The following is an 18,554-nucleotide window of genomic DNA, read 5'->3' as shown; positions in this document are numbered from 1 at the left end:
CCCCCACAGTCACATCAGTCTCTGTACAGAGGAGCTTACACTCTAATGTCCCCTCCCCCCACAGTCACATCAGTCTCTGCACCAGAGGAGCTTACGCTCGAATGTCCCCCCACAGTCACATCAGTCTCTGCACCAGAGGAGCTTACGCTCTAATGTCCCCCCCACAGTCACACACTATTATTATACCTTTATATATCTCTGACATTTACCACAGTTCTGTACATCAGACAGACACTGAACCATTCACATCAGTCTCTGCACCAGAGGAGCTTACACTCTAATGGTCAGGGCACATGAGGTGTCTTGGATTGATAAATAGTAGGGAGGAAGAGAAAAGTTCATGAGAAGAGCTACAAAAGTTCCAGATGGATGTGTATCTGGAGATGGAGAGAAGATATAAGGAGGCACCAGACTGTGCAGGACTTGAGAGTTTAGAATTTGGTTTTCGGATGGATTCCTGTGGGTGGCAAGCAGCTGGTACAGATAAGAGAAGAACTGGAGGGACTGGAGGGGAGGACTATGAGCTGATTGGCAGCATTCAGGATACTGGAGATGGTGGTGGTGGTGGTGGGAACGGGGGGCGGGGGGATGCTATGTAGTGGAGGTCAGCACAGCATAATGTTAATGTAGCCAAGGTGGGAAATGATTACAGCCTATGCCAGAACCTTAGGTGTATCTTGTAGGTCTGAAGGAAAAGCCAAATATTTTGTTGGCTGTTATCCTTGTGTCACATTCTGTATGATGTTCAATAAAATATTTTACTGTGCACCTTCTGAATGCAACATTGTTTGAGTCAGAAGCAATTATCATTCAAAATCGAGCAGTTTAAGGTGCATATGTCTGGCATCAGGTCTCACTGTATATAATTTTCTTGAGAAAATATGTTTTTATGAATCTTACAAAGTTTCTTACCTGCAGACCCTGCCAGTAGCAGCACTTCCTGTTGGTGGCTGCCAACGCTGAGCCGCTGCCTGTCAATTAGCAGCGGTGTTGTCAACTTACCGTACAAGCTCCCTTATTTATCCCTGTGGCTCTCTACCTTAAAAGCAGCCCAGTGGCTAAATGAAGAAGGGCACATGGCAGGCTGACAACACTGCTGCTAAGTGCAGTGCCTTAGTGTTGTCAGCCTGCAACAAGAAGTGCTGTTACTGGCAGGATCTCCAGGGAAGAAACTTTGTAACAGAGTCATAAACATATTTGTTTAAGAAGCGAGGGAAGATACAAAACATTCAGGACAGTAGATTTAGGGTTAATATGCTCTTTGAACTATTGCCTTAGTAAGTTTATCAGGCATCAAATATTCCATCTTTCCCACAGATCTCGATTCATTCCAGACCAGGACCAGGAGCACGGTGTCTGTGCGCGAGGGTCAGGGCATGGTGCTGCTGTGCGGTCCACCCCCTCATTCTGGAGGTACGTCACTTCGGGGGGGTGGGGGGAATGGGGGGGGGGATCAGCAATGAAAACATCCTATAACCCTTTTATTCCATCTGTAGGGACTCTGGAGTGTCCCTAACTATATTTAATGTATGCAGCTAGGCTATAGCCAGTCTGTGTCATCGGTGCTCATAAGGTTTCTCCAGCAAATTGATGGTCTCCGTCTGTTGAGTGTTCTCCAATAGAGTGAGAAGATACAACGTATTGGGCTATAATTATTTATTTTGCTTTGGCCAATCACGGAAGGGTTTATTTCAGTGATGTGAGCTGAGAGAAGGGGGATAAAGATTTGGAGTGACCTTGTAGAAGGGTCTTCCATGCCAGGATCCTGGAGTGGATGCCAACGTGAAGGGTCCTTGCCTTTGCCTCCTTTGGTCTTTGCATGGGAGAGGAAGCCAGAGTGAAGGAGGATTTTGTAGGGGCCCTGAACCTAGACCTAAAGAAGACAGAGCTTATTCTCTTGGGGGCCTGAGGAGTCTAAAGCTGGCTTGTGGCAGAGGCCTACAGAAACAGAAGGGTGGCTACCCATAGGGAGCATCTTCTGAAGGCTGCACCTTATGGTATAGTAGAGAGCCAGGGAGAAGCTGATGCTGGAGGACACGGCATGGGGATTTCTGTTGCTCAACTATTCAAGGTACCTGTGACTGAACTGCTAAATAGAGTCAAGGGGCCAATCTACCATTGGGAGGCCGCTATTGAAATATTGTAGCCACCAGCAACTTTGCTCGCTCTTAGTGGAAGGCTGCCACCATCAATTTGCTGTTACTTGAAGACCTTTTTTGGGAGGGAGTGGGGTATCTTGTGCCCATAACCCTTTAACCAAGAGTTATTGCGCAAATAAACCACAGAAAAGACTAAGTGACTGGAACCTAATTATCGTCAGGGGTTGGTTGGTGTCCTGTTGGGTGAAGCTACAGAGGGGTCACCAATAGGAAGGCAGGAGGGCCCGTAAAAAGTTCAGTCACCTTCTGTGAGAATTGTTTGACTTTTGCCTACAAGCTGCTGTTAAAAGTTAACATCTATCTTGTCTTAGAAATACGGGAACTAAGCAAAGGAACTATCGGTTCTTTTATCAAACAAATGTTGGATTAGATACAGTACTTGTGCAAAAATATAAAAGGTTACAATGTGTAAAGTGCGATGACCCAGAGTATCCTATTACAATTCTCCTTCCATTGGTTATCTGGTTGGCTGCTGTTGATTGTGCTCCTTCTGTTTCTGTATTGGATAAGTCAGTAGAGGGGATTCAGGCATTTTTTGACTTTGGGGTGATGGTTCTGTACTGAGTGCTGATTTGGGCTTATTCTTTACTCTTTTCAGAGCTGGTTTATGCCTGGATCTTTAATGAGTACCCGCCATTCGTGCAGCAGGACAACCGCAGGTTTGTGTCCCAGGTCACGGGAAACCTCTACATCGCCAAAGTGGAGCCTTCTGATGCCGGAAATTATACTTGTGTTGTGACAAACACGGTGACCAACACGCGGGAGCTGGGCCCCAGCACGCCGCTTACCCTTCGTACCGACGGTGAGTGAGCTCCCGACCGCCATGAAGTGTTACCGCTGAAATCTGATCGAGTATAAAAACATCTTCATGTACTGTATACACTGAGTGGCCAGATTATTATGAGCCCCCCATCAGAACTTCGTTGGGCCGCCTTGTGACTCCACGAGATGGTGAAAGGTGATGCGAGGAATCTGACACGGCACTGTTGCCCTTCTGTTGTCTTGTACCAGTCTTGTCCCTCCCCCGTTCTGCCCTAACATTGACTAGTCGCTGACGGCCACAATTCTCATGTTCAGACCCAGATTTTCGGCTGACAGTCCGGTTTTTAAACACTTTAACAACAGCTGCTCTTGAACATTTAACGAATTCTGCTGTTTTGCTGATACTCGCTCCATGGCTCCGAGCGCCAACAATCATCCCACGTTCAAAGGCTGTTAAATCGCGTTGTTTCCCCGTATCTTCAGAAACAAATCACTTCTACTGTGTTCAGTTGGTCTCCGTGTGCCTTCCACTGCACTAAGTGAGAGTCTCCCCAGCCTCTCCCTAGTGCACCACTGTCAGTTCTTGTGCTGAGCAGCCATTCAAAATATGCTGCCTGGCGCCGAGTGTCAGCTTGAGGTGAGGTGGGCTGGGGGGTAAGGCATGAGGGAGCTCCATCCATATATGCATTGCTTACAGTTCCATCACATGACCTGTAGAGGTGCCTGGACCGGAGTGATGTTACATTCTGGCTCCCGGGACCTCTACAGGGCACGCAAGTGAGCTGTACAAGCAATGCACGTATGGATGTAGTTCCGTCACAGCACAGTAGCCCACACCGGACCCCAGGCTGAGGATGCACTCCAGTTCTGTGTGAGGATGTCTGTGAGATTGTGTTTGCGGTTGTGTGTGTCTGCCAGTGTTTTTGAGGACCCGTCCACACTAGTACAGTTCGTTATTCGAACTGTCCCATGTAATTAAAGAACTGTACCATGCAATCGCACCTACTGCGCATTCTGGTGCGAGAGGTGACTTGCGCTGGCATCCAGTTGAATGGCACCCCAAATGCACCACCTGCCTACTACTGGATCGTCCGCACCAGAATGTGCGGTACCGCAATGCCATGCGTTCCAGTGCGGTGTGACTTGGGTCGTGACTTAATGACAAAGGACAAATGTGGGTCCTGAGGTTACACAGTTGAGAACCATTGCTCTAGAGTGATCCTGGTAACCATTTTCATCATCACAGAAATCAAATGTTACAGTTGTCATTGGAACATGTAGTGAGGAAGAATCTTCTAGTGGGGCCACCTGTTCTGGTGATAACTGCCTCAGAGGAGAAACAGAAGGAGGATGACAGGTTTCAGGGATCTGGGCTCCCTTCTTTAGGGTTAATAAGCAAATATAATTGTACAAGTTAGACTGATATGAAGATTGAGGCAGGTTCCTCAGCTGGTTAAAGTAGTGACCTACAATTCCTGACCATCACTCTCTGGAAGTATCTGTTTGCCTGTGGTCAGCCTTTCTGCATACTGGACATAATTATTGTTGTTCATTGCACTTCCCTGCTTTATCTTCCCATTATCTTTTCTTGAGAAGTCCAATCACCTGGTTCAGCAGTCCGCAGCATCTCCTCATGTCCATGAATTAATTATTTATCCTGGATTTATTGAAAATGGAAAACAGGTACATGCAAAGAACATGACCGCACAAGGTCACAGGAAAACAATCTTCTCCAGTTTCTTCCTCGGTAAAATAACACAAGGTCACCCGTCTTTCTTACAGGAAAGGTAGTTTGAATATATGAATGGAAATTGTTGATTAAAGTACATCTGTACGCTAAAGTTTTTTTTTTAAAAGGATCTCTTAAGGTCTCTTGCTGACCTCCTCTGAGGTCTCATGCCTCTGCTCTTCTGGGAAGACTTTCCACAAGATTTTGGAGAGCGCCTGTGGCAATTTGTGCTCATTTGTGAGGTCAGGTGCTGATGTTGGATGAGAAGACCTGGCTCGCAATCAGAGTTCTAAATCCTCCCAAAAGTTTTTAGTAAGGTTGAGGTCAGGGCTCTGTGCAGGACATCTTGTAAATGGAGTCCTTGATCAGAAGCCAGCATGCAATTCAACTTGCCAGCAACCACACTAGGGTATATATATATATATATATACATTTTTGGTAAAGATGATCCTCAGTCATCTCATGAGGATACACTGAGCTCAGCTTAACGGAAAAAAAAATGGTATTTTTTTGCATGGTTTCCAATAACGAATTACACGCATAATCCCTGAAGAAGGATTTTTTTCCTTGAAACGCATTGGTTGATCACTTATTTGACTCTTCTTATTTCTGCTGTACAAAGTCAATAAATATCCCACCTGCCCATCTACTTACTGTCGTCTTTTGTCACCCAGGTATCATGGGAGAGTACGAGCCCAAAATCGAGGTCCATTTTCCAGAGTCTGTAATTGCAGCAAAGGGGTCTACGGTTAAATTGGAATGTTTTGCATTGGGCAAGTAAGTAACTGTTTTCAACATTCATATCAGATTTGTGACACAGACAGGGCCAATGTATAAAAACTAGGACTTAGGTAATTTGCAGAAGGAAGGGGGGTTATTGCATGTTTAATTGTAAAACTTTCCAGAAAATAGGTAACCATCCTTCCTTCCTCACAATCTATTCTGCCTCTGTGTTTTTTCTTTCTCTCTCATGTCTTCCTTCTTTCTCTCTCTCTCTGTTTCCTTACGTTTGTCTTTGCTTTCTCTCCTCTTTCTCTTTCCTTTGTATCTCTTCTCCCGCATTTCCTTTTTGGTCTTTTCTTTCCATACTATCCCTTGCTCCTCATCTATTTCCTATCTCTGTCATCTCTTCTCTCTCCTCTCTCTCTCCTCACTCCCTCTTCTCTATCTCTTCTATGTGTCCTCTCTCTATCCACTCTATCTTTTCTCTATGTGTTTTCTATCTCTTCTCTCCCTAACTTTACTCTCTCTTACTCTCTATCTCTATCTTTTTCTCTCTCTCTGTTTCCTTACATTTGTGTTTGCTTTCTTTTTCCTTTGTATCTCTTCTCCCTCATTTCCTTTTTGGTCTATTTTCTCCTTCTTCTTTATCTCTTCTCTCTGTTTACTCTCTCTCTCTCTCTCTTCTCTCTCTGTCTCTTCTCTCTCTCTTTTCTCTTCTCTATCTCTTCTCTCTATCACTCGTCTCTATCTCTTCTCTCTCTCGTCTGTCTTTTCTCTTTATATCGTCTCTATATTTTCTCTTCTCTCTATCCCTTCGCTCTATCTCTTCTATATTTCTTTATCTCTTCCATCCCTGATCTGTCTCTTCTTTCTCTCTTCTCTCTCTTCTCTCTATCTCTTACCCTTTTTCGCCTTTCTATCGCTTATTTATCTCCTACTCTCTATTTTGTGTCTGTATCTTATCTCTTCTCTATTTCTTCTTTTTGTTCTTCTTGTTCTTCTTCTTCTCTCTCTCTCTCTCTCAGTCTCTCTCTCTCTCTCTCTCTCTCTCTATCTCTGTCTCTCTCTCTGTCTCTCTGTCTCTCTCTCTCTCTCTCTCTCTCTCTCTCTCTCTCTCTCTCTCTCCCTCCTGCCATTACCTTTTCTGTTTCAATGTTTCTGTCTCTCTCTTTCCTATCTATAAGAAAATCAGCAACTTCCCTCTGCTTATGATAAAGGTTTTAAAAGTTTATTTAGAAGAGAAGTGTTACAGAAGGCTTTTAATAAGCTGCAAGACCATTCGGGTATTCTCACTGTGGCCAATGCCACTGTCAGAACACAGAGCTCGCAGCGGGAGATTTGCCCATCCATGCTGTTTAGTGTGGATCGAGGAATCTGTTATATTTCTTTGTTCGGCCCACTAGTTGAACAAAAACATTTAACAGTATATACCATACTTAACTGTCTCTATGTTCCACAACAAGATGCTCCAAGGATCCAGAGAGCAACAATTAGTTCCAATACCTTCTTTCTGTGAAGTCATTCTAGCAGGCGAACCTATTAGAAGAAGAACCTAAGAAGAACCTAATTAGCATATTAGCTCTTCAAAATGTAATTTAAAGGAGAACTATGATGTGAGGGCTTTTCACTCACCTCATAGTTCTAGCCGACCTGTGACAATGAGACTGTCACAGGTCGGCTCAGTAGATCGGGAGGTGAGCGAACACATACCGGCGTTCGCTCACTTCTCAATCCTGTCTCTGCCGTGACAGAGGAGGGGCTGGATTCCCCCCTCCCCGCTCCGATCCTCCAGCGCTGACTGGCGGAATGGACGGGGGAGGGGGCGGGTACAGCTGGCTCTGCCTCTAGATAGGCAGAGCCAGCTGTCACTCACGCAGCTGGGCGGATCTCGACGTCGAGGTCGGGATCCGCTCCGGCTGCGGCGTCTCAGTATACCGCGAGCTGTAGCTCCCTATATACTGAGCTTAGGGTGACGGGAGGACGCTAGTTTGTGTCCTCCCGTTACCCTAAGGAGAACTATGGGGAAAAGCTCTCCTATGGGGATTAAAGTTCTCCTTTAATCATTAGTAGAGCATATAATCATTATTTTTCTTTATCAGCTCCCTCCTTTTGTTTATTTTTGAAAAACATTTACACCTTACACTCTCTCTTTCCTCCCTCACTCTCTCCTGTCTCTCTTTTTTTTTTTCTCTTGAAGCAGAAGCTATATTAGGCTAACTCCACAACACTTTCATATCCAGAAACTTTCATATATATACAGTAGTTCTGGATAACAAAATGTAAATTTTTCCCGCAGTAAGACTATATTCACACACGGAGTCTGATGATGATTTTGTTGATGTTTGCATCTCTAGTAGATTTTAGGCCTATGGCACCTGTCATGATCTGCGAATTCTCTTCATTGCAGCCCAGTCCCCACCATCACCTGGAGGAGGGCAGACGGCAAAAGCATATCTCGAAAAGTAAGGCGGCACCGCTCCAGCGGGGTATTGGAGATCCCCAACTTCCAGCAAGAAGACGCCGGACCTTACGAATGCGTTGCCGAGAATACACGGGGGAAGAACATGGTGCGAGGGCAGCTCACATATTTTGGTATGATTAGGACATGATGGTAGAATTTGGCTACTGTAAGGGGGACATTTACCAGTTCTGCACCGTAGTAAATGTGAATGCCTTAAATTGTATGGATATAGTAGGGAAGGAATAGAAACCCTGTCCATTTTTTCTTACTGTCTGGGTCCCCACTGCAGATGTTGACCCTCTCTACTTGCCCTGGTGTCCACTGTTACAGATGTAGAAAATTATGGGAAATCCAAAATTGTAAAGTTGGTACCAGAAGCAGAGCTGAGGGCAAATCTTCGAAATAGATACACCTGTTCTGGAAACAACTGCCCAAGATAGGAATTCTCCTCACTTCCTGTTGCAACTTCAGGACAGGAAGTCAATGGAAGTCTCCCAAGCCTAACACAGACAGAAAATAAAGAAGGAAGTACTGGATCAGGATCGTCATGCTCCTTGATGAATCGTAGTAGTAATTTTTTTAAAGCAACAAAAGCGGTTTTCCTCTTTACACTTTTCCTTGGCTCAGATGGAGTTATGGGCCATCCATGATGAATCTTTTTTCCGTGAAAGGTTTTATTCATGTCTGATTTTCTGTGCATCGTGGTTTGATGGCACCCCATTTAAAGGAATGGTCTGTGTTGTTGTGTAATGAACATTAACACACACAATAACACATGCTAAGAAGACATTATCACTCTGCTCATTCAAGGCAAAGTTACAGTGCCTGTAAAAGGGCAAATCCCCATTGCTCCCTCCTCCATCACAGCCACCATCAACATACCCAGTGTTGGCTGGTGTCTGTGCCTAGAGTGAATGGTGATGTCACCCCTCCATCATGTCACAGTGTTAGGGCCTAGGGATTGGCTGCCAGAACTGGGTACTGTCTCATGGGTTAAGGTCCAATGCTTCCTGTATCTGAAAGTAGCTGGGACGCTTTTCCAGCTATGCTAGAAGCAGGCGATCAGTTGGTCGGTTACAGAGGGGGGTATCCACCCGTCCAACTGATTGCCTGCCCCTATCTTAGCTGGCAAAGCATACCTGCTACATTCAGATATAGGGGAGCATGGGACTTACACCCATGTGACAGTACTCGGTTCTAGCTGCTGAACTCTAAATTGGTAAATTGACTTCATCTCTTTAACACGTATGCAGTAATGTACTGCAGCACATTAGACTGGAGTTAAAAGGGGCATAACTGACCCCTAGATGTGTGTTTTTGGGTGCATTGGTGTGTTGTAGTGCATTGGCAGCCAGTTCAGAATTAACAGGCTGACTTAACACAATGCAGGCAACATAACGCAACGCAGCCGAGCACAGCACATAGGTGTGAAGCCACTAGTCACACCTACTGCTCTGCTGTAGCAACCATAAGAATGTCGCTGGTTTAAGGGTTACTGACACGGGGTGCTGCAAGAAGTTCTTCTCCACTGTAACCCTGACGTCAGTGACAGTGAAATGTTATTCCAATTACCGTGTTATTTGGAAATGTATCAAGGCAGATGGAGGTGTGAAGTACCCTCTTCTAATTAGCTTAATCCAATCACTGCGGTGCCATGGAGTCTGAGACGGGTGTTAATTGTTTGTGTTACATACATGGCCGAAGGTGTGAATTGTTGTGAAATTTATTGCAGTGAAGATGTTAAAGCGGCATTGTAAATGGGCGACAGATGATGTCCAAGTTACCCACGCCCGTCTCAGAAAAGTTGTCCCAAATTTTCTTTTCCTGGACTATGAGGTGCTCTGTGCCTCCCCTCTGCATCCCCTGCACCCACTTCTGCCTGCAGCTCTCTTAGGGTCCATTTACCCATTAAAGGAGAACTATGGGGTAAGTTTTTTTCCCCATAGTTCTCCTAAGAGTCACGGGAGGACATAAACTAGCGTCCTCCCGTGACCCAAAGCTAAGTATACCGCCAGCCACAGCTCGCGGTATACTGAGACCGCCGCAGCCAGGACAGATCCCGACATTACTGTCGAGATCCACCCAGCTTTTTGAAACACACAGCTGGCTCTGCCTATCTAGAGGCAGAGCCAGCTGTACCCGCCCCCTCCCCCGTCCGTTACGCCAGTCAGCGCTGAAGGATCGAGCGGGGAGGGGGGGAATCCCTGCAGGGAGCCGTGAGTGACAGTCACGGCTCTCTGCAGGGATATGATCGAGAAGTGAGCGAGCGACGGTATGTGTTCGCTCACTTCCCGATCTATTGAGCCGATGCGTGACAGTTTCATTGCCACACGTCGGCCCGAACTATGAGGGTGAGTGAAAATCACTTGCCTCATAGTTCTCCTTTAATGCACAGTTCAGCTAGTTCACATGTTTGTGATGCTTGTTGGCCAAATACATTTGTCCATTTTATATGCATTAAGGGCCTACTGAAGACAATATCAATGCATGAAACACTAGTCAATGTGTGTTACAGATGCGCAATAAACAAATGCATGAAAATGCACATAGATAGGTGTGAATCCAAACAATCCAATCTAAAACAAAAGAGTAGGAACTGACCAAAGCCGAGGTTTAATCTGCTTATATTTTGCCTTCCCTGGTTCCCAACAATTTTAGATAAAACCTTTTCAGTTTTATTAGACATATTATTTTAGACCCGTGATGTCATCCCCTGGGTCCCTGTTGTGCTTCTCTAAGCAATGCATACAGGATATGCAATTCAGGAGAGGAGCTGACACAACTATGCTAGGCTGAAGGCTGGAGTTCACCCGACAGATTTAGTTTTTTCCATCTGTGTCACATTAGGAAAATCTCTTTAACGTGAGCGAAATCACCTCTTAGACAATGGTCACCAGGACACAAAGAGAATGTGAAACCCCCAGAATGCACACAGCCAGCAATACAAACCTGACAGAGGTATTAATACTTCCACACTCTATCCAGAACTGAAGAACAACGTTTTACAGGGTTATTCACAAAAGGGTGAAGAGTTTGGAGAAGGCCGGAGAAGTGAACAATCTAGGCCAAAATAGATTTGGAAATATTCTCCAATTCAGCTCACTATACAGTTCAGCTATGTTGTCCTAGATTGTTGCCTTCTCCAGCCTTCTCCAAACTCATCCCCCTTTTATGAATAACTCTGTTCGTTTTAGAAACTCTTTATTGACTTTAGCCAAAAATATCTGGAGGTGGCCAGAAGATGAAAACAGAAGACAGAAAAAGTACATTGGTCTTCTCATCTGTGTGTTTGTGTTGGTTGGACACAATAATGGTTGACATTTCCCAACATCCCATAACTGATTAATACAATTGTCCGCAAGAAGAGTCATCCTCGGGTCTTGGCTTGGACCTTCTCCACCAAACTTCTTAAGAGTTCATTAAATGTTAAGAGGCCGTTGTCTGCCTGAAGCTCCAAATGTTTAGTCTGACCACATATCCATTAAATGTGATTCCCTTTGACCATAGTCATGGTATTTTCCATTTCTCACGTCTAGCGCTGTTATACTATTTATAATAATAATTTAACCTACATGTTGGTAACTTATAGAATTCAGCCACAAATATCTGGAGGCGTCCAGAAGATGAAAATAGTTGACGGAGAAACAGCTTGGTCTTCTGATCTAAGTGTCTGTGTTAGTTATCCCATCAAATGGATACAATCAGGGTTGAAAACATTTCCCAACATTCCGTAACTGATTAATACAAGTGGCCATAGGAAGAGTCATCCTCGGGTCTTGGCTTGGACCTTCTCCACCAAACTTCTTAAGAGTTCATACAATGTTAAGAGGCCGTTGTCTGTCTGAAGCCCCAAATGTTTAGTCTGACCACAAATCCATTAAATGTAGGGCTGTTACTGATTACAATTTTCATGTTCGATTAATCGAAAAAAAATGTAATCGATTAATTTTGATTAATTATAACGCACATACAGATCCAACTACATTAGTCTATACACATACTGCAAAGCAATGAAGTCATAAAATGAACTAGGATCACACTAATCCAACACGTTATTAATCTCACGTGCCCCACTCAATATGGCCGCCGCTTGAGTGGGGCAACTCAGAATAATAACGTGCTGGATGAGTGTGATCCTAGTTCATTTTATTACTTCATTGCTGTGCTGTATGTGTATAGGCCAATGTCTTGGCTGGCACTCATGCAGAAAGATTTTTAAAAAATGTAATCGATCAAAAAGATTCACGATTAATCGAGAAATTAATCGTTAATTTGCACAGCCCTAATTAAATGTGATTCCATTTGACCATGGTCATTGTGTTTTCCATTTCTCACCTCTAGGGCTATGATATCATTTGTAAAATGGGTTAACCCAGATTCTGGTAACATTAGATTCGGCCACAAATATCTGGCGGCATCCAGAAGATGAAAATAGTAGAAGGCGAAGTGGCTTGGTCTTTTGATCCGAGTGTCTGTGTTGGTTATCTCTTTAAATGGACGCAATCAGGGTTATAAACATTTCCCAGCATCCTATAACTGCTTAGTACAGTTGGCCGTAGGAAGAATCATCCTCGGGTCTCAGCTCGGAGCTTCTCCACCAAACTTCTTAAGAATTCCTAAAATGTTAAGAGGCTATTGTCTGCCTGAAGCCCCAGATGTTCAGTTGACCCCAAATCCATTAAATGTGATTCAATTTGAACATGATCATTGTAATTTGCATATCTCTCTTCTGGGCATATGATATCATTGTAGAATGGGTTAACCCCCGATGTCTGCAACGTATTATTTATGGATGTTAACTGTTTTTATGATTTCCAGAAATCATTTGTAAGCATTAAAGTGGACCTTCCGTGCAAAAGGAAGGTCTGCTTCCCTGGAAGCCCACCAACACCTATATAAAAAAGCAGTACATAGAACTATAAAAAGAAACAAATTCAAATAAAAATAATCTCGTCCTGGCTTCTGGGAGGCACCGCCCCGCTCTTCTGCCCCCCTGGCAACTCAAAATCCCACTAGAATGCTTTCCTGCAATAGGCTGCAATGCATTCTCATAGGATAAGTGCCCAGCTAACCTAGAAGGCAGCGGTGTGGTACGATGACATCTCCCATACCTCCCAAAAGCCGGAACAGGGATAAAATCTTTATTTTTACTACTTTGTATCTGTGAATTTGGTTTGGGTGGCAGGTGAAGGCTGGCAGGGCTTGGCAGGGAAGCAGACCTTCCCTTTTTCATGGATTCACGGATTTATATTTTAAAACAAAAAATCAATACATTAGCCTAAAACAAAAAGTATCAGGTGGAAATGGATTATCCTTGCACCTAATAGGCCAAATCTGGGAGTGTTTTTTTTGGGGGGGGAAGGGGGGGAGGAAGGGGGTGTGGCTTATGAACAATTGCTAATGCAAGGGTGGGTTGGAAATCATATCTGTAACCAATCTAAATCTGATCATCCTGTTTGCAGCTCCTCCAAGCTGGGTCCAGAAGATTAATGATGCCCACATTGCAATAGAAGAAAACATTTTACTGGAATGTAAAGCCAGCGGGCGACCGAAGCCGACCTATACCTGGCTGAAGAACGGGCAGCGGCTTCAGAGCAAGGTAAGGACTTGGGGCGCAGTTAATGTGCAAAAGAGACGTGCAATAAGTTGGGACTGCAATGTGCACTCATTAACGGTGGGGGAAAGATGACACAGGAAGCTGAAAAAGAAACAAGAAATATACAAGAAATAATGGGCGGCCATTGTGTGCCCACACACAGTAACATTCTTTCCTAGCATGGATGACATGATGACATCATTCTCCCGGTGGGTGTGTTCATGACGGTGCATGAGGAAGTGCTGGATATCAAGGAAACGGGTAGAGGTGCTGCACTCAGTATCTTCTATAGAGATTGGTGGAGATACTGGAATGAAAGTACTGCACAGCTACTGCCGGACAGACTTTTAAAACTGATTGCAGGTACAGGTGAAACTCGAATAATTATAATATCGTGCAAAAGTAATTGCAGTAAGTGCTGCAAAAGGGGCCCAAACCTAGTACTGAGTACATTTGCATGCTTGTACTTTTCAGAGGTCCGATATTGTTCTATGTACAATCCTTGTTTTATTGATTGCATGTAATAATCTACTTTTTTGAGGTTGTGGATTTGGGGTTCTTGGGGTTTCCATGAGCTGTAAGCCATAATCATCACAATTATGACAAATCACGGCTTGAATTATCTTGCTTTGCATGTAATGAGTCTCTCTCATATATTAGTTTCACCTTTTAAGTTGCATTAGTGAAATTAATCAACTTTGCACGATATTCTAATTATTCGAGTTTCATCTGTATTTTTGCTGTGGACGGAGTTGGCCTTTACGGTTAACGCATCTACTAACCTAAATGAACATTTACTTTGCTATTCATGTCAGTGCTGTGAAGGGTCCTTCACTTCCCGTGTGGTCAACAGGACAGGCAGTGAGGGACTATCTCCCCAAAAGATTTGGCTAGTGCTCCACTTTAAATTGATAACGTTCATATTACAATAAAACTTTAAGCTCTTCCTGTCACTTCACTTCCATCTGTGGGGTTGCAATTGTTTCAAACAGCAATAATAAAAAAAAATACTTGCTGGTCCGTTTCTTGGCCATTTTTGGGCCATTTTTAGGGGTTTCCGATGTTTTTCCTAGTCGGCTGCTCCAGGTTTTGCTTTCTATCCCCGTCTATTGAAGTGTTCTCCCTTTGTGTTCTCTTACTCTTTCCTCTGTCTTATTCCCCTAGGGACGCCTCCAGATTGAGCACGGAGGCCTGACCATCACGTCCGTGAACAGCTCAGATTCCGGAATGTATCAGTGCCTGGCCGAAAATAAACACGGAACCATTTACTCCAGCGCCGAGCTGAGGGTTATCGGTGAGTTTGTATCTCGGCGGGGATGCCTCCGGAGTTTTTCCAGCCTGGGCCGCTGAAGATGAAAGCTTCCTTTATTAGCAGGGCTGGGGGCCGGGTTTGCTCCAGCGGGTCCTCTACCTGTGCCCATCTGGCATTTCCTGATCGGTTCACACATATATACAACACCGTGCTTGTATATAATGCCGTCTATCCACAGCTCATTCACCAACTTCTGGGTTACCAGAGGATAATAATAGAACTCTAACAGTCGCACTTTCATTTACACACAAATAACCATCAGATTCAGCACTTCAGACGCCATTTTCTGGTGTTAGAACTTCCTGGTCATCGATTCTCCAGGTATCCATCTATAGGAACAGCAATCACCCTGAGGGCCGGTGCACACCTATGCGACCGCGCGGCAATCATGCACGATGCCGCGCGGATTGCCGAACGTTCAGGAGTCGTATAGGTGTGCACCGATCGCGCTGTGGGTGCCATTATTTTCCAATGGCACCCAGTCATGCCGGGCGGATCGCGCGGTTTCCACCTGCCGGGATTCCGCCCGTGCTTCTGAACACGGGTCGTGTATCGCAGAAAAAAGGTACTTGCACCTTTGAGAAACTGTATATCAGTCCCTGTGGATGCAAGTATACCAGAGCCAAAAGCAGACCACCATTTCCACCCTACTGAGAGAAAGTAGCCAGGGAGGGGGAGGAGGGGAGAGTCTGATGAGCATCTTATTGTCTCAACAGAGTCAGGCCAACTGCAAGTAGCTGTTTGTGTCACATGAGGTATATAAGAAGGTTTGATGACCAAAATTAAAGCGACCGATGAAGTGGAAGGGACAGGTCCTCTTTAAACGGTTTTAAAAGTCGGATAATTTTCCTCTTCTTGTAGCGGTCGGCCCCGATTTCTCCGGTGTGTTCGTCAGAAGAGTGACCCTGGGAAAAGTGGGAGGATTCGTTCTCATTGAGTGCAAACCAAGAGCGTCTCCCAAACCAGCCATCACATGGAGAAAGGGACGGGACCCTCTGCGGCCGAATGCCAGGTGGGTCAATACAGCAGTTACCAAAATTAATGGTCCACTCCAGTAAACACCGAAAATATGACCTTGAGATACATTGAGGGAAAACAGTCCAACCACACAGGGCTTCACCTTGGCTGTAGTTCTCCAGCCCACCCCACCCCACTCCCTGCTGTCAGTATTTTGGTGATCTGGGAACCCCGGCTTGTGATGCAGGAGGGACATTTCCAAACACGCCCCCCATTCCGGACTCCTCACTGCCTCCCACATACAGAAAGGCTGATGTAAGAACTTTCTCACAGCCATCAATTAGCTTCCAGTATGCCTTGGGTGCGGGACTGGTGATAAAGGATGCAAACGACAAGTAATATTGTTTAGGCTTTAGGAAGTAACACTCCCAGTGACCCCCTGAGGTGCTCTTTGGATTCTAGCTGCATTATAGAGAACTCACATTTGGGGAAACTGAGTGAATGTTCTGTATTTAGCAGAGTGGCAATGTGTGCTAAGTATGTACAGTAAGTAGTGCACCGATGGGTGTCCATGTTGTCTCTTCACTGGGACTAAGTTGCCATCTGCAGGGGAATTCCTGCTATAATTAAATTACTGTTTTGGCTTTGGATACGGTATACTTTAAGGCACAGAAAAATGGTAAGGAGTGTTTCGGAGACCGTGTGACTCCTTTGTCAGTCTAGGCCAATGAAGGTGATAGGCGGGGGGGTGGTTTCCAAAATGCTCCTTACTGTTTCCCCATAAATTAAATTTTTCGTGAGGCTGACTGAAGTATTGCAGGTGTTGTGAATGTCTTCCTTCATTGTCCTCAGGTCAGCCCCAATTCCTGCACCTTCACCCTTCATATTCCTGCACCTTCACACCTCAGATCACCCCAAATCCTGCACCTTCCTCCCTCAGATTACACCAATTCCTGCACCTTCACCCCTCAGATCACCCCAATTCCTGCACCTTCACCCCTCAGATCACCCCAATTCCTGCACCTTCACCTCTCAGATCACCCCAATTCCTGCACCTTCACCTCTCAGATCACCCCAATTCCTGCACCGTCATCCCTCAGTTCATCCCCAGTTCCTGCACCTTGATTCTCCAAACTTCCTTGCAATCATTGTCCCATGCCAATGTCAGCAACCCCCGGCATGCATTTCCTCATGAGCACGCAATGCTGTTTGAACTGGTACCCACTGCCATTGGCTGAATCACAAAGCCTGGCCCACCAACCGCCCTGACACTAATAACCAGGCGGAATGTGCGAAAGAAACCCGCACGCCTACATCAGGTTTAGGTCTGAAGTGGGGCTGCATTGGGGCTGGTCTGAGGTTTAATATGAATGCATTGGAAGCTGATCTGAGGTCTGAAGGGCATGCATTGCGTTGGTCTGATGTGTAAATGCATTCAGGGGGGCCGATCTGAGATTGGAAGTGCATACACTGGGGCTGATCCGAGGTCTGACGTTGTGTACATTGGGGTTAGCAGCCGCCTGGGTCGCTATGGTGATTGTTACGCCACTGGGCCAGACATGTTTTGTGCGTGCACCATTTAATGTTGTTTTAGAATTGAAAACAAGCAAAGACTACAATGCTCTATTGTTCACTGACACGCTGGTTGTCATGGCTGCAAAAGATTTCTCAGGGCGGGTTTTCTGATGGTGACAACGGTAGACCATACCTGTGTAATGAGGGTTGAAACAGCCACTTGCAGCCTCCACTGAAAGCCCTGTGACAAGGTGGCAATACAATTATTATTATTATACAGGATTTATATGGCGCCGACAGTTTGCGCAGCGCTTTACAATATAAGGAAGACATTACAATCACAATACAATTCCGGACAAGATGGTAAGGAGGGCCCTGCTCCTGAGGGCTTACAATCTAAAAGGGAGGGGCCAGTGATACATGAGGAGGTAGCTGTGTTGGGATGAATTGTTTGAGAACGTGATGGTTGAGTGTTTAGGTTGATGTGGGATAGGCTTCCCTGAAGAGATGAGTCTTTAGGGATCGCCTAAAGGCAGTCAGAGTGGGAGATAGGTTGGGGTAAAGAGTTCCATAGGATGGGAGAGACTCTAGTGAAGTCCTGGAGGCGAGCATGGGAGGAGTTGACGAGGGAGCTGGAAAGCAGGAGGTCTTTTGAAGAGCGGAGGGGACGGTTAGGCTGATACTTTGAGACAAGGTTTGAGATACAGCCGGGGGCAGAGTTGTGAATGGCTTTGTAAGTCTTTGTCAATGCAAGAGCACAACTGGGAGACAGAGCGTTGTCACCCTATAACAGGATGCGCCTGGACAAGTTTCTTCATGGAAGGATCACCAGGGATTATTATGATGGAAGCTGCAGGTATAAGAAATCAATGACGGTTACTTCTGCAATGACGTGAATATATTGACGCTCATGTGGTATTTTAGTGATCGCGGTTACTTCTACTTCAATGGCGATGGTTTCTTTATATCAGAGTGTAGACCGGCTTCTACTATGATTCCCTTTCACCGCTGCGGCTGCGTAATGATAAACGTTTTCCAAAACCGCGAGGCCGGTGAAGTTTTCAGATGGTCCGTTCCCTCAGATCTCCCAATATTAGATTGTCGTCCTTGTGGCTCAGTCTCGCACGGCTCTCACCGGGAAGCACAACCAACCCTCGGCGTGCTCCGCCGTAGCCTTTCATCTCGGCTCCCGCCATGTCTTCCTCAAGTTGTTGCTGCGGAGCGCCTTTAATGTCTTTGAAGTGTCAACATCCATCTCACGGGTTACTTTATATATATTTATCACTTTCCCCCGTAACTCGAGGTGCGGCAGGGGGGGGGGGGGGGGGGGCGCTCCCCTG

General features: G+C 45.4%; 1 protein-coding gene across 1 annotated transcript in view; it reads left to right on the top strand.

Moving 5' to 3' along the window:
* The window catches only part of CNTN4 (contactin 4), a 122,150-nt gene that overhangs the window by 78,828 nt on the left and 24,768 nt on the right, over positions 1-18,554 (top strand). Inside the window, exons 6-13 of the mRNA XM_018571640.1 lie at positions 2,758-2,961; positions 5,325-5,427; positions 7,781-7,965; positions 13,297-13,433; positions 14,595-14,724; positions 15,604-15,754; positions 18,139-18,232; positions 18,312-18,476. Of these exons, the coding sequence (XP_018427142.1) occupies positions 2,758-2,961; positions 5,325-5,427; positions 7,781-7,965; positions 13,297-13,433; positions 14,595-14,724; positions 15,604-15,754; positions 18,139-18,232; positions 18,312-18,476 (1,169 nt within the window). The remainder of the gene's footprint in view (positions 1-2,757; positions 2,962-5,324; positions 5,428-7,780; positions 7,966-13,296; positions 13,434-14,594; positions 14,725-15,603; positions 15,755-18,138; positions 18,233-18,311; positions 18,477-18,554) is intronic.

The sequence above is a fragment of the Nanorana parkeri genome, unplaced genomic scaffold (genome assembly GCF_000935625.1).
Source record: "Nanorana parkeri isolate BGI_ZX_2015 unplaced genomic scaffold, ASM93562v1 scaffold1798, whole genome shotgun sequence".
In the NCBI taxonomy this organism is placed as follows: domain Eukaryota; kingdom Metazoa; phylum Chordata; class Amphibia; order Anura; family Dicroglossidae; genus Nanorana; species Nanorana parkeri.
The sequence above is the reverse complement of the archived record's forward strand: the minus strand, read 5'-3'. Positions and strand labels throughout refer to the sequence as shown.